General features: G+C 41.3%; 1 protein-coding gene across 3 annotated transcripts in view; it reads left to right on the top strand.

The window, feature by feature from the left end:
* The window catches only part of MDN1 (midasin AAA ATPase 1), a 145,184-nt gene that overhangs the window by 93,669 nt on the left and 39,099 nt on the right, over positions 1 to 12,416 (top strand). For all 3 annotated transcript variants that reach the window (XM_020287041.2, XM_020287042.2, XM_020287044.2), the window contains exons 59-70: positions 53 to 223; positions 2,202 to 2,416; positions 3,077 to 3,464; positions 4,238 to 4,347; positions 5,198 to 5,903; positions 7,559 to 7,720; positions 8,270 to 8,543; positions 9,276 to 9,511; positions 10,189 to 10,284; positions 10,907 to 11,001; positions 11,341 to 11,462; positions 12,181 to 12,327. In XM_020287041.2, the coding sequence (XP_020142630.2) occupies positions 53 to 223; positions 2,202 to 2,416; positions 3,077 to 3,464; positions 4,238 to 4,347; positions 5,198 to 5,903; positions 7,559 to 7,720; positions 8,270 to 8,543; positions 9,276 to 9,511; positions 10,189 to 10,284; positions 10,907 to 11,001; positions 11,341 to 11,462; positions 12,181 to 12,327 (2,722 nt within the window). The remainder of the gene's footprint in view (positions 1 to 52; positions 224 to 2,201; positions 2,417 to 3,076; positions 3,465 to 4,237; positions 4,348 to 5,197; positions 5,904 to 7,558; positions 7,721 to 8,269; positions 8,544 to 9,275; positions 9,512 to 10,188; positions 10,285 to 10,906; positions 11,002 to 11,340; positions 11,463 to 12,180; positions 12,328 to 12,416) is intronic.

The following is a 12,416-nucleotide window of genomic DNA, read 5'->3' on the forward strand; positions in this document are numbered from 1 at the left end:
TTGATTTATGGCATCTTCCTCAAATATTATCTAATTTTTCCTTTATCTCTAGGTATCTACTGAAGAAATTGTTTCTTTGTGGTCTGAGCTATTTAATTCCATGTTTATGTCTTTCTGGAGCAGTACTGTGACCACAAATCCAGAGTACTGGCTAACTTGGTACCCTCTGCCTGATGTGCAGCAGAGGGAGATGCCCAAGTCTCTTTTGGACTCTACATTGAAGGTTTGTTGGCCTAAAATCATAAAAATATTTGTTGACAGTAGGAAAAAAATTCTTAGTGGGTCTAACAATAAATGTTTATTCCTAGCATAGAGTGGAGATTAAATAGGTTATTGCAATACTATTTTTTGCAGGATGTTAGTAAGTGTACTGTTAGTAAAGGCGTTCCATTGTTCAGTTGTTTGTCAGATGAGTAAAAATATTTCATTAAAAAGTCTGTAATTGTTTTCTAATGAAAACATTTTTCTAATTATAGCCTGTTTAAACAGTATAGAAATATGTGTTATGTATAATATAGAATTCATGAGAAATCTTTGTATCCTATTTACATATATTTTTATATTAAATGCATATGTAAAAAAAAAGTATGCACATACATCATGGAAATGTGTATGTGTCATTCTAGCTGCTGCTTTTTAAGATAGTCCATTGTACTGATGCGGCAGAATTTAATCACTTTCTTAGTGATAAATGTTAAGGTTTCTTGCCTTTCCCCCCACCCTTCCTGTAACAAGCATAGCTGCATTGACTATCCTTATATAAATCTTTGTCCATCTGTCTGTGGGTAATTTATTAGGATTTAATTCTTGGTCAAGGTGCCTGCACATAAAAAAATTTATTGCTATTACCAGTCCATAGAGATGGTTTTTGGTTTTTACTTTTTTAAACATGCCAGGAGCCAGTTAAAAGGGAGGCCCCAAAGCCCTGTATGACCACAAGAAGGTTTAGGTTTAAGACCAAAGCATTTTCACTTAAATATATGAGGACCTAGTTCTCCATATGCTTTCCATACTAGTTGTTATCAACATTTCTAATTATTGCCAGTGAAACAATTTAAAAACCACCATTTTAATTTGTACTTCTTTGATTATTTTTAAGATTGAACATCTTCTTAAATGTTTATTGATCCTTTCTAGTCATATTCATTATCTATTTTTTAAAATTTGGTTATTCAGAATCATTTTATTATCAAAGATCTCTTTATATATTATGCATATTAAACCTTTACCCAACATATGGTTGGAAGCATATTTCCAGTTTTCTGTTGTCTCCCAAATTTGTTTTCTTATATCACAGGTTTTTAATTTTTAAAAGAGACATACCAGTATCTTTTACCTTCTAACTTTAGTGTCATGCTTTTAAAAAAGACTTCATTTACCACCCCAAGAGTTAAAAACTATTTTCTCCTATGTTTTTGTTTTTCATTTAAATCAATTTCATCTATATATCTCATTTTGTGAAGTAGGGATGCATATTTTTTCTTTTATACAAATAATAGATCCAAAAGCAGTATAGTTATACCGTTTTGACTAATTCATGCTTTCTACTCTCATTTGAAATGCTCCCTTTATATACCTTATTCCTACAAGTGTTTATGGATTTATTTGGACTCTATTATGTTCTGGTGCTCTATCAAAATTGCTTTCTTTGTTGTAAAACCTCTCTCAAAGCCTTTAGTGATAAACTTGTGGATCCTTAAGAGTTCCATGGGGTATACAGACTTGCCTGTCATAGATATTTGGCAACCTAATCCTTTGTTTTGGACAGCGTGTCCCAGATTAGCTGTGTCCCAAATTAACGGTCCAAGGAGCACAGGCTTGTCACACTTTGCCCCTGGCTCTTACATTTGGCCTCTCCTTTCCCTACCTCCGATTCTCATCCTCCTTCAGTGTGATGCTTTCTCTTCTGCAAGAATGGTCTCACTGATTTCCTAGTTTTGAGGAATTTTCTCATGCATGATGAAAGCACCCATTACTCCTCATTTCCTAGAGAATGGATCTACATTCCTTTAATACATACTAGCACCCAACCCATTTCCTCTTTTCTGGTCCCATCTCTGCCTAGTGCTTGCCTGTTCCAAGCAACCTGGAACTTCTTTTCTTATCTCTTTCTTCTTTCTAAGTGCCCTAATGCTACTTGTTGAAGTCATTTTTGTTAATTTCTTTCTAAGAGTTATTTGGCTCTTCTCTTTGTCCCTCAGGGCCCTAGCAGTCTCAGTAGACCCGTATTCTCCAAGTGCTGCTTTGAAATCTTGACCAGCAGCTGCAGAGCAAGTCGCTGGGATGTGAGTGGCCTACCCATCCTGTCTTCCTCCCATGTCACCCTGGGAGAATGGGTTGAGAGAGCCCAGCAGCTCCAGGACATCCGCTCGGTGCTTTGGACCAACATGACTGTCCCTTCAGTAGCCGAGTTCAGGTATTCTCTCCACCTGGGAGCAGCCTGTAAAGCTCCTGTCTTTTCTCCAGAGCATATAGCAGGGATCCAGTCAGCATGCTTCTGTAGTGGCTAGTTCTGGTGGGTGAAGGGTGTTTTCTGTCTGGATTAGCATGTTTTTAGGCAACCATGAGCTTGCTGGTAACTCTATCAATTTTTAGCATATTGTGATCAAGAGGCTGATGCTTAGTAAACTGTTTAAAATGTGATGGCTGGGTGTCATGGCTTAACACCCGTAATCCCAACACTTCAGGAGGCCATGGTGGGAGAGAATTGCTTGAGCCAGGGGTTGAAGACTAGCGTGGGCAACATAGCAAGATCCCATCTCTACAAAAAATTTAAAAAACTAGCTGGACATGGTGCTGCATGCCTGTTGTCTCAGCTACTCAGGAGCTTTGGCAGCAAGATCTCTTGAGCCCAGGCATTCAAGGCTATCATAAGGTATAATTATGCCACTGTATTCCAGGCTAAGTGACAGAGCAGGAACCCATCTGAAAAAAGTTATGAGAACAAAAATTTACATCTAAGTATTGACAGTGCATTCTGCATTTGTCATTTCTCAATAGAATGGTGATAGTGTATAAAAAAGAATGCTATTTGCTACAGTGCGAGCCCTTAAGTGCTTCTGCTTTGTTCCCATAGGCGCACAGATTCCCGGCTCCAGGGACTGGTACTGTGTCGGCACCTGACAGGCCTAACAGAGCTGCTCCCAGAGCCCCAGCAGCAGGAGTACATGCAGAACTGTGAGCAGCTGCTGCTTGGCAACAGCCAGGCCTTCCAGTATGTGGGCCAGGCTCTTAAGGACGTGGCCAGTCAGGAGGTGCTACCCGAGGAACTGCTTTGCCTCTTGCTCACCTCCCTGCACCACTGGTTTGGGGAAGTGGAGAATAAGAGGAACCTTCCTGAGCCAGCCCAGCGTGGGAGCCTTTGGGTGAGCCTTGGCTTGCTCCAGATTCAGACATGGCTCCCCCACGCACGTTTCGACCCTGCTGTGAAAAGGGAATACAAGCTCAAGTACGCCAAGGAAGAGGTATGGGCAGCAAAGGCTTGGAGCATGGGCTCCTTCCCTGGCTTGCTGGATTGGCTTAATGTATCACTTCTTTTATTTTCCCTTTTGGGTGCTCAAATCATCAATAAGGTGATTTTGTCTGACCTGCCTTGTCACTTCCCCGGACTGTGTTTTCCTTTCTGAGTATTCTCTGACTAGACTCAGGTTTTGGGAAGGGGCCCCTTTTAAGGTTCTGACCTATCTGCCAATAGGTGCAGAGGGCAAGAAGGTAGAATACCTGAGGCATTGTCAGGGAAACTGTGATATCTTTCTGGACTCCCTCTGCCTGAACTAAGTTTGGATAGTATCCCTCCCTGTGTTCTAGGAATTTTGAACTTTTAGTGTTTGGTATCTAAAACTGAAGAATCAAAAAGGAAAGAAAAAAAAAAGAACCAAGTAGATCCAGGTAATATGGTATCCCTTGCTCTTTGAACTTCCAACCAAATTCAGGAACCGGATACATTAAGATAGTGATATACTAGTACTATATTTTGAAGAAGGAAAATTATATTAGTTGGAGTAAGGTCTAAGCTGTTATAGCAAGGAGTCTCAAAAGTTCAATGGTGTAAATAGTTTCTTTCACCTCACAGCTCTGATGTGAATGGTCCAAGTTAATGGATCAGAGCCACCTGTCCTTGGGTTATTCAGGAACTTGGGTTCTTTCAATCTTGTTGCTCTACCCACCCCAGGGCATTTTCCTCAAATGCATGGTGATAGCTGAGACCCATCAGACCAGTTTCTCTCTTTACCATTAGCTACACCAGTTGCAGTGTGAGTGGAAGACCCGGAACCTGTTTTCCCACCTACAAACTGGAAGAGATCTGGAAGATGAAGTCATTGTCAGTTACTCTCATCCTCATGTCAGGTAATGCAGCAGAATGATTATTTGTGTTAGGGGTTATTTACTTTCCTTTTGAAAAAGAGATTATGAAGTTGGCCTTTGCAGTGTAGGTATAGTGTTAGTAGAGATAACAATAATATACACCTGAATTATTAATATATTAGCAGTTAGATCCCAAAGCCTTGGCTATAGTCAGGAAAATACATGCTTTGTGAAAGGAGGGAGAGGATATTCAAGATGTGAATCTCTGCATGGGGCCAAGATGGCTGAATCCAAAACCTATTCTTAATGTGGAAGAATGTTACCTTAGGAAATACTGTACAGGTTGAGGGTCCCTTATCTGAAATACTTGGGACTGGAAGATTTTTGGATTTTGGAATGTTAGTATTATATCAGTTAAGCATCCCAAATCTGAAAATGTGAAATCCAAAATACTTCAATGAGCATTTCATTTGAGTGTCATGTTGGCACACAAAAAGCTCGAACCATTTTATATTCTGGGTTTTTGGATTCAAGATGCACAGGCTGGATAACATAGTAGGTTGTAAGTTCCAGTCCTTTTCCTGACTTTTGGATCTAGACATTGGGTTGATCACTTTAGGCCTCAGTATCCATATTGGTATGAGGATAATTGTACTTACCTACTTGGATAAGCCATAGTGAGGCTTTGGTAAGATATATGTCTAAAGCACCAATATCATGTGTGACACAGAGTAAGTACTCTGTAAATGTTATCCATCTTTATTATGATTGTCAGTACTATCAAACTATTTCTCAGCAGCCCACATGTCTTCATTTTATTTTCCTAGCTGGGGACCAATCTAGGTTTGTTGTTCTTCTGACAACATTTGCATATGGTGTTAATTAACCTTAGGTCACTTCGTCAAAGGATCAGTCAGCTGGAGAATTTAATCTGCAGCCTATTGAAGAAGCAGGCCTTCAGACCCCAGCTGCCTGCCTATGAGTCCCTGGTGCAGGAGATCCATCACTATGTCACCAGCATCGCCAAGGCCCCTGCTGTTCAGGAACTGCTCTCGCGACTCTTGCAGGCCCTCCATATGGATGGGCCTCGATCTGCCCAAGTAGCCCAGAGCCTTCTGAAGGAGGAGGCCTCTTGGCAGCAGTCACACCACCAGTTCAGGAAGCGACTGGCAGAGGAGTATGCCCTGTATCCAGACCTGGTAACCCCACTGCAGGCGTCCATCTTGCAGTTGCAACATGGCATGAGGCTGGTGGCCTCTGAGGTCCACGCCTCCCTCCACAGCAGTATGGTCTCTACAGACAAGCTGGGGACCCTGGCCACAGCCTTGCTGGCTTTCCCATCGTTGGGCCCCACCTTCCCCACCTACTTTGCTCATGCAGACACTTTGTGCTCAGTGAAGTCGGAGGAGGTTCTGCGGGGCCTTAAGAAGCTGATCCTCAAGCGATCAGGAGGAAAGGACCTGGAAGACAAGGGCCAGAATCCCTGCCCCACCCAGGAGCAGCTGCTGCTGAACGCCCTCCTTTACCTGCGTTCCCATGTGCTGTGCAAGGGAGAGCTGGACCAGAGGGCTCTGCAGCTCTTCAGACATGTGTGTCAGGTGAGCCGTCTCTGGGAGCACGGCAGGGTGGCCTGCAGGACATTAGCAGTGCCCATTGCTGTTGGGGAGTGGGGACTCTGTTTTCTCTTCCTTCTTTTCCCCCATTTGACAGGTTTTGGGGCCTCTGTCCTTCAATTTTATGAGATTAAAAAAACTAGTGGTAATTAGCCCTTCATTTGTAATATACATTGCAAATATCTTCTCCTAGTTTGTCAGTTGTCTTTTGACTTTGTTTAGAGTGATTTTGCCTTGTAATTATATCAACTTGCATTAATCTTTTCCCTTATTAGCAAAAGTAATTTGTTCTCATTGTAGATAATTAAGAGAATAAATACAAACAATAACTTTGAATATTCCTACCACTTAAAGCTATATAAACCCAGTTAACATATTAGTATATTCCATTTTAGGCTTGCTTACATATATGTATATATACATCTGCAAATGTGTGTGTTTAACACTCTAAATTTTTTAAAGTAATTCATCCAAATGGGTCACAGATTTTTTTTTAAGTAGCAGCACCTTTTAAAAAATACAAATTTTAGCATAATGACCCAATATTTAACAGAAAAAAGAATTGCTCTGTTGAGGTCAATTCTGATCCCCTCTGTGGCCCCTGAGACATGTCCTTAAACTTCTGGAGCTCTCCAAAACGTAAAACAAACCACTAAATAAAGTTTATTCTGTTTTCTAACTTGCTTTTTACAATTTTACATATAGCAGTTATTTTCCCATTATTATGTATTCACCCGTGTCATATTTAGTGACTGCTAAATTTTCTATTTTATGTTTACACCATAAGTAATTCCGTGCCAGCAGAGTGGCACAGTGGAAACATGCTGGGCCCATAACCCAGAGGTCGAAGTATTGAAACCTTCCTCTGCTAAAGGCATACATAAGTAATGTCCTGTAATTGAACATTTACATTTGTCTGTATTTTTTTTTTCCTATTTTAGAATAGGCAGTGCTCAGTAAATTGTCTTACAGTCTTACTGTCTCTAGGTACAAGTTCTGCAACGATTAAACATACTTCTTAGGCTTTTAATGCAAATTACCTTCCTAGATTGTGGATGCTTATTTCTTCAACCCTTAGCAATACTGTATGTTTTCTTTAGTTTATAGTTTTTGCCAATTTAAGGACTTAAAATTTAGAGGTAATAGGATTCAGACAGTGTCTGGTAAGACACAGTCCAGTTTTGCCTGATTGGTGCCTTCTGACCACCCACCCAGCTCCTGGTCTGAGTTTTCCTTTACTGAACCCCTGGGCTAGCTCCTTGAGGGGCCAGCCAAGTACAGTCTGAATCAGCCTCCTATTAGCACATCCTGAGCTTGTCTTTGGTACCAAGCACCATTAGCTCATAACAGGAAGTTTCCAAGAGCTGTACTGTAGCAAGTTTTTATACCTTTGAAATTATAACCAATTGAAATTATAACAATTTAGCCAATCGTGGTTGATAAAAGATACACAGTTTGAAAACAAAACCTATTTGCTCTCTGTTACATGCGATTTAGTTTCTTGGATGTTAGCTTTTGTTTGTTTTTCAGCCATGGTACTTTGGTTTTCATGAGAAACTAAGTGCAGATCTTGCCTCTTGCTCAATGTGAGTGCCTCAGCAAAGGCAGATCAGCTTCCATCTGTGTGTGTGACTTTTCAGGAAATCATCAATGAGTGGGATGAGCAAGAACGCATAGCCCAAGAGAAGGCTGAGCAGGAAAGCAGCCTGTACCGATACAAGAGCAGGAACTCCAGGACAGCCCTAAGTGAGGAGGAAGAGGAAGAACAGGAATTCAGAAAACAATTCCCATTGCATGAAAAGGTAGAGCGGTGGTGGAAGCGTTTGTTTTGGAATGAATTCCCTTGATGCCACACACCTTCCTTCTGAATGGCTACTATATAGTCTTCTTCGTATATCTTAGTACATACTAAGTGCTACTTCATTTTCTCAATTGTTCAAACTCCCTTTTTACTCTTCCTTTTAGTCTGATAAGGAGCAGGGCTTTTATTTATTTATTTGTAGAGGGTGGGGTCTTCCTTTTGCTTAGGCTGGTCTTGAAGTCCTAAGCTCAAGTGATCTTCCCTCCTTGGCCTCCCAGAATGCTAGGATTACAGGCGTAAGCCACTGCGCCTGACCCATGAGCAGATTCTGATTATTTTTTTTTAATTAATTTATTTTTTGAGAGAGCGTCACTTTGTTTCCCAGGCTAGAGTGCAGTGGTGTCATCATAGCTCGCTGCAGCCTCAAACTCCTGGGCTCAACTAACCTCCTGCCTCAGCCTCCCAAGTAGCTGGGACTACAGATGCATACCACCACACCCAGCCCAGATTCTGATTTTTAAAACTTTAATTGCTGTATTGCTATTTACAGGACTTTGCAGATATTTTGGTGCAGCCAACGTTGGAGGAGAACAAAGGAACTTCAGATGGACAAGAAGAGGAAGCAGCCACAAACCCAGCATTCCTCTCCCAGAGTTCAATGCGAGCTGTGATGCTGATACACCAGCAATTGTGCCTCAGCTTTGCTCGATCCCTCTGGTATCAGCAGACTCTTCCACCACATGAAGCAAAGCATTACCTCAGCCTGTTTCTGTCTTGCTATCAGACCGGGGCATCTCTTGTGACACACTTCTACCCCTTGTTGGGTATGGCAGTTTACTTTTGTTATGCCCTTGGGAAATCAAAGTAAATGCAATCACTACTTCTAAAATAATTGAAATCATGAATTCCCTGTTTTTCACTGAATCCCTTATTGATGGAGTTTCATTAGCTTAAAGAACTTAAGCTAATCCAAAATAATTGATTTATTAATAGAATTGTGCAATAAGATGGATTTTCATTGCTTGAATTCTTTAGAGGTGAGAGATTAAAAAAATAAGGATATAAACTTAATTTAAATGGGTTTTTTCCCTCAGCATTATTTCTACTTTCCCTCTAATAGCCTCACTGCTTTTCAAATGAAATAATGTAATCATGGGAGCAACCTGGGAACTCAGAAATTAATCTCATAGTATATGGTTTGATAGCAGTTGGTTTGATGTAGTTTTCTACCTGACTTTATGAATTGTTCCATACAATTAGGAAGGACGCTTTAATTTCCTTTCTGCTTAGCCATAACTACTACAAAAACTAGGAATTTGAATGCATCAAAGTTTATACTTAGGGTAGTATCTGACTTCCTCTGTATATCCCAGAAACTTGAGAATGGTTGTATTAGGCCAGTGTTGCTAGGCCAGTGTTGCTTTGGGGGAGAATGGAAATGAAACATATGCTTCATTAGTCCCAGTTATTTTATTATTTCTGACATCTTTCTAGCATGTTGATGGATAACTTACTGAGTTCACTGACTTATTACCATAATCTTGTTAACTTCACAGGAGTTGAGCTGAATGATCAACTCTGGGGCAGCCAGCTTTTGGCCTGTACTCTGTCCCAAAACACTCTCTTTGGGGAGGCCACCTCAGACCTGACGTTGAAGCCTGATGGGCCCTATGACTTCTACCAGCACCCCAATGTTCCAGAAGCACAACAGTGTCAGCCTGTGCTTCAGGGTTTTTCAGAGGCTGTCAGTCAGTTGCTGGAGGATTGGCCAGACCACCCAGCACTTACGCAGGTAAGGTAGCTGGTGAGGGTGGGATGGGCTACACAAGTTACTTAATCTGCACTGAGGCTGTGCCTCACGTCATCCCTGGAGGCATTTACTCGCACAGTTACACATATAAACACAGTTTTAAAGAACCCCAATTCAGTGAGATGCTATTTGCTAACTGCAGCATGAACATACCAGTTACATATTGCTGTCACATAAAGGATGTTTGGAGATTCTGTTAATTGTATTTGTTGTTCAGGGGTTACTTGTCCACATATGAAAACGTTGCCAGGTTGCTGTGTCTATTCAGAGACATAGTACCAAGGGCTTCATGGTTTTCTTAACTGTGCTGGAAATAGGGTTTACTTTTTTAAGATTGGCAATTTTAACTCACATATTGCTCTGCTCTGTGTTCTTCAGCCAATTTTATACCTCTTACTACAGAGAGTAATAAGAATAATTATGTTATCAGATTCAATCTTATTTCCAGAGTAACACAGCAGATAAAGTACGTATCTTGGTCAGGATCCATAGCTCTGAACGTTTGTATCCATAGTTTTCAGATGTGCATTCGAAATGGAAAATTTGGGTGAAACTCTTGGTCAGGCCTCTCCTTAGTACCCTGTGACTTTGGGTCACCCATATTCTTACTGAGATACCCGTATATTTTTATTTATTTATTTTTTTATTTATTTTTGTAGCTACTGGTTGTAATGGACAGAATTCGTAGCTTCCCACTTTCCAGTCCCATCTCAAAGTTTCTGAATGGCTTAGAGATCCTTTTGGCAAAGGCACAGGTAAAAAAATTCTCTCTTCCTTGTTTTAGTTTTATCCATTTGACAAAAGATTTATCTTGTGGTTATTAGAGGGACAAAAAGTCATAGTTTAAGTTGGAGAAAGATAAATATCCTTGGTTTTTTTGGCTTGAGTGAGATCAGAGGCCCTGGCACTGGTGGTTGGGATGAGTTGCCTTATCTCCTTTTCAGGGTAGAGTGCAGTGTCCACCAGTAATGAGGGCTTACTCTTCAGGACTTGCAGGCGAGCCTTCGGTCCAGCTGACTGCTTATATGCATCGCCTTGCCCCTCCACAGCTTCTGAAGTAGCTAGTGCCTCCCCATATGACAGAAGGAGCCACATGACTTTGATCAAGGTCACATAGCTAACAGCAGGAATTCAGACTCCAGCCAATAAACCTTGTGCTTTTTGCCTGCTTCTAAACTTGGCTGTGCTGGAGTTCTGTCATACGACCAGAAAAAAGTTGAAGCTGGTTACGCTATTTGTAAACTCATTACTGATACTGGTAAAAGTTGTTTAAGGGCCCAGTAGTCTTCACTCAAGAAAAATCTAAGGTATTTTTGAGGGAGGAGGTATTAAGGGATTGAATAATGGCCACAGTAAGTTTTATCTTCATTTCTTTAGGATTGGGAGGAGAATGCAAGCCGAACTTTGTCTCTGCGGAAACATCTTGATTTGGTCAGTCAGATGATCATTCGGTGGAGAAAACTGGAGTTGAAGTAAGTGACTCTCCTTCCCTCTCCTGAACTTAGGTTGTAAGGACTTTAGTCTTTTGTTTGAGTTACATCAGGGTTTATGTAGTATGGCAGTTAGAGAATGTGCTTTTCAGTCACTAATCAGAGTTAAATTAAGCAAGGCATTAAAATGCCCTTAGTACAGGCCAGACAACACCATATGTCCTTGAGGCAGCACCCTGGGTGGCTTCACTATCTCCATTTAGAATGAGAGAATGTCTAGCTCTTGGCTTCTATTTCTATGATTTCACATATTTCAAACATACATTTTACGTATTTCAAACATATTAAATTGCCTCCCTGTCTTCTTCTCTCATGTTTCAGCTGCTGGTCCATGAGTTTGGATAATACCATGAAGCGCCACACCGAGAAATCCACCAAGCACTGGTTCTCCATCTATCAGATGCTTGAGAAGCACATGCAGGAACAAACAGAGGAGCAGGAAGGTAACACTTGGTGATACACTGGCCATCGGGAGGCTCCCAGCTCAGTGAAGTGCTGCAAGGTGTAGGATCTACCTGCTCCCACTCTGTCCCCAGCACTGCTTTTACATGGGAGATATCATTTAACTTCATGGTATTTCTGAGAGGTCAGCCAAGAAAGCTGTGTAGTGCTTTTTTTTTTTTTTTTTTTTTTTTTTGAGACAGAGTCTCGCTTGTTGACCAGGCTAGAGTGAGTGCCGTGGCATCAGCCTAGCTCACAGCAACCTCAAACTCCTGGGCTCAAGCAATCCTACTGCCTCAGCCACCTGAGTAGTAGCTGGGACTACAGGCATGCGCCACCATGCCTGGCTAATTTTTTCTATATATATTAGTTGGCCAATTAATTTCTTTCTATTTATAGTAGAGACGGGGTCTCGCTCTTGCTCAGGCTGGTTTCGAACCCCTGACCTCGAGCAATCCGCCCGCCTCGGCCTCCCAGAGGAGGCCTAAAACTCACTCTAGGATTACAGGCGTGAGCCACCATGCCCGGCCGATGTAGCTGTTACTTTTAAGTCAGCTTAGAGTTTAGCTGTGATTCTCGCTTGAAAGATCCTCTTTAATTTTGGTCTCTACCTGTTGGCCATCCCTCAGTATATCCCATAGTAGATTGCATTTACATTAGAAATGGGAGTGATGGTTGAAGAAGGCACACGTATATATTTTCTTCTTTGAATCTCTAAAGATGACAAACAGATGACCTTGATGTTGCTGGTCAGTACATTACAAGCATTTATTGAAGGATCCTCGCTGGGAGAATTCCATGTGCGACTTCAGATGTTACTGGTTTTCCACTGTCATGTCTTGCTGATGCCACAAGTTGAAGGGAAGGGTGAGGAATTTTTTCTTTACTTTCACAGTACACTATTAAATGGCTTTGAATTTTCCACATGAGACAGGTATCTTGTTGCACACCAGGTT

This window comes from Microcebus murinus, chromosome 5 (genome assembly GCF_040939455.1).
Source record: "Microcebus murinus isolate Inina chromosome 5, M.murinus_Inina_mat1.0, whole genome shotgun sequence".
NCBI lineage: Eukaryota > Metazoa > Chordata > Mammalia > Primates > Cheirogaleidae > Microcebus > Microcebus murinus.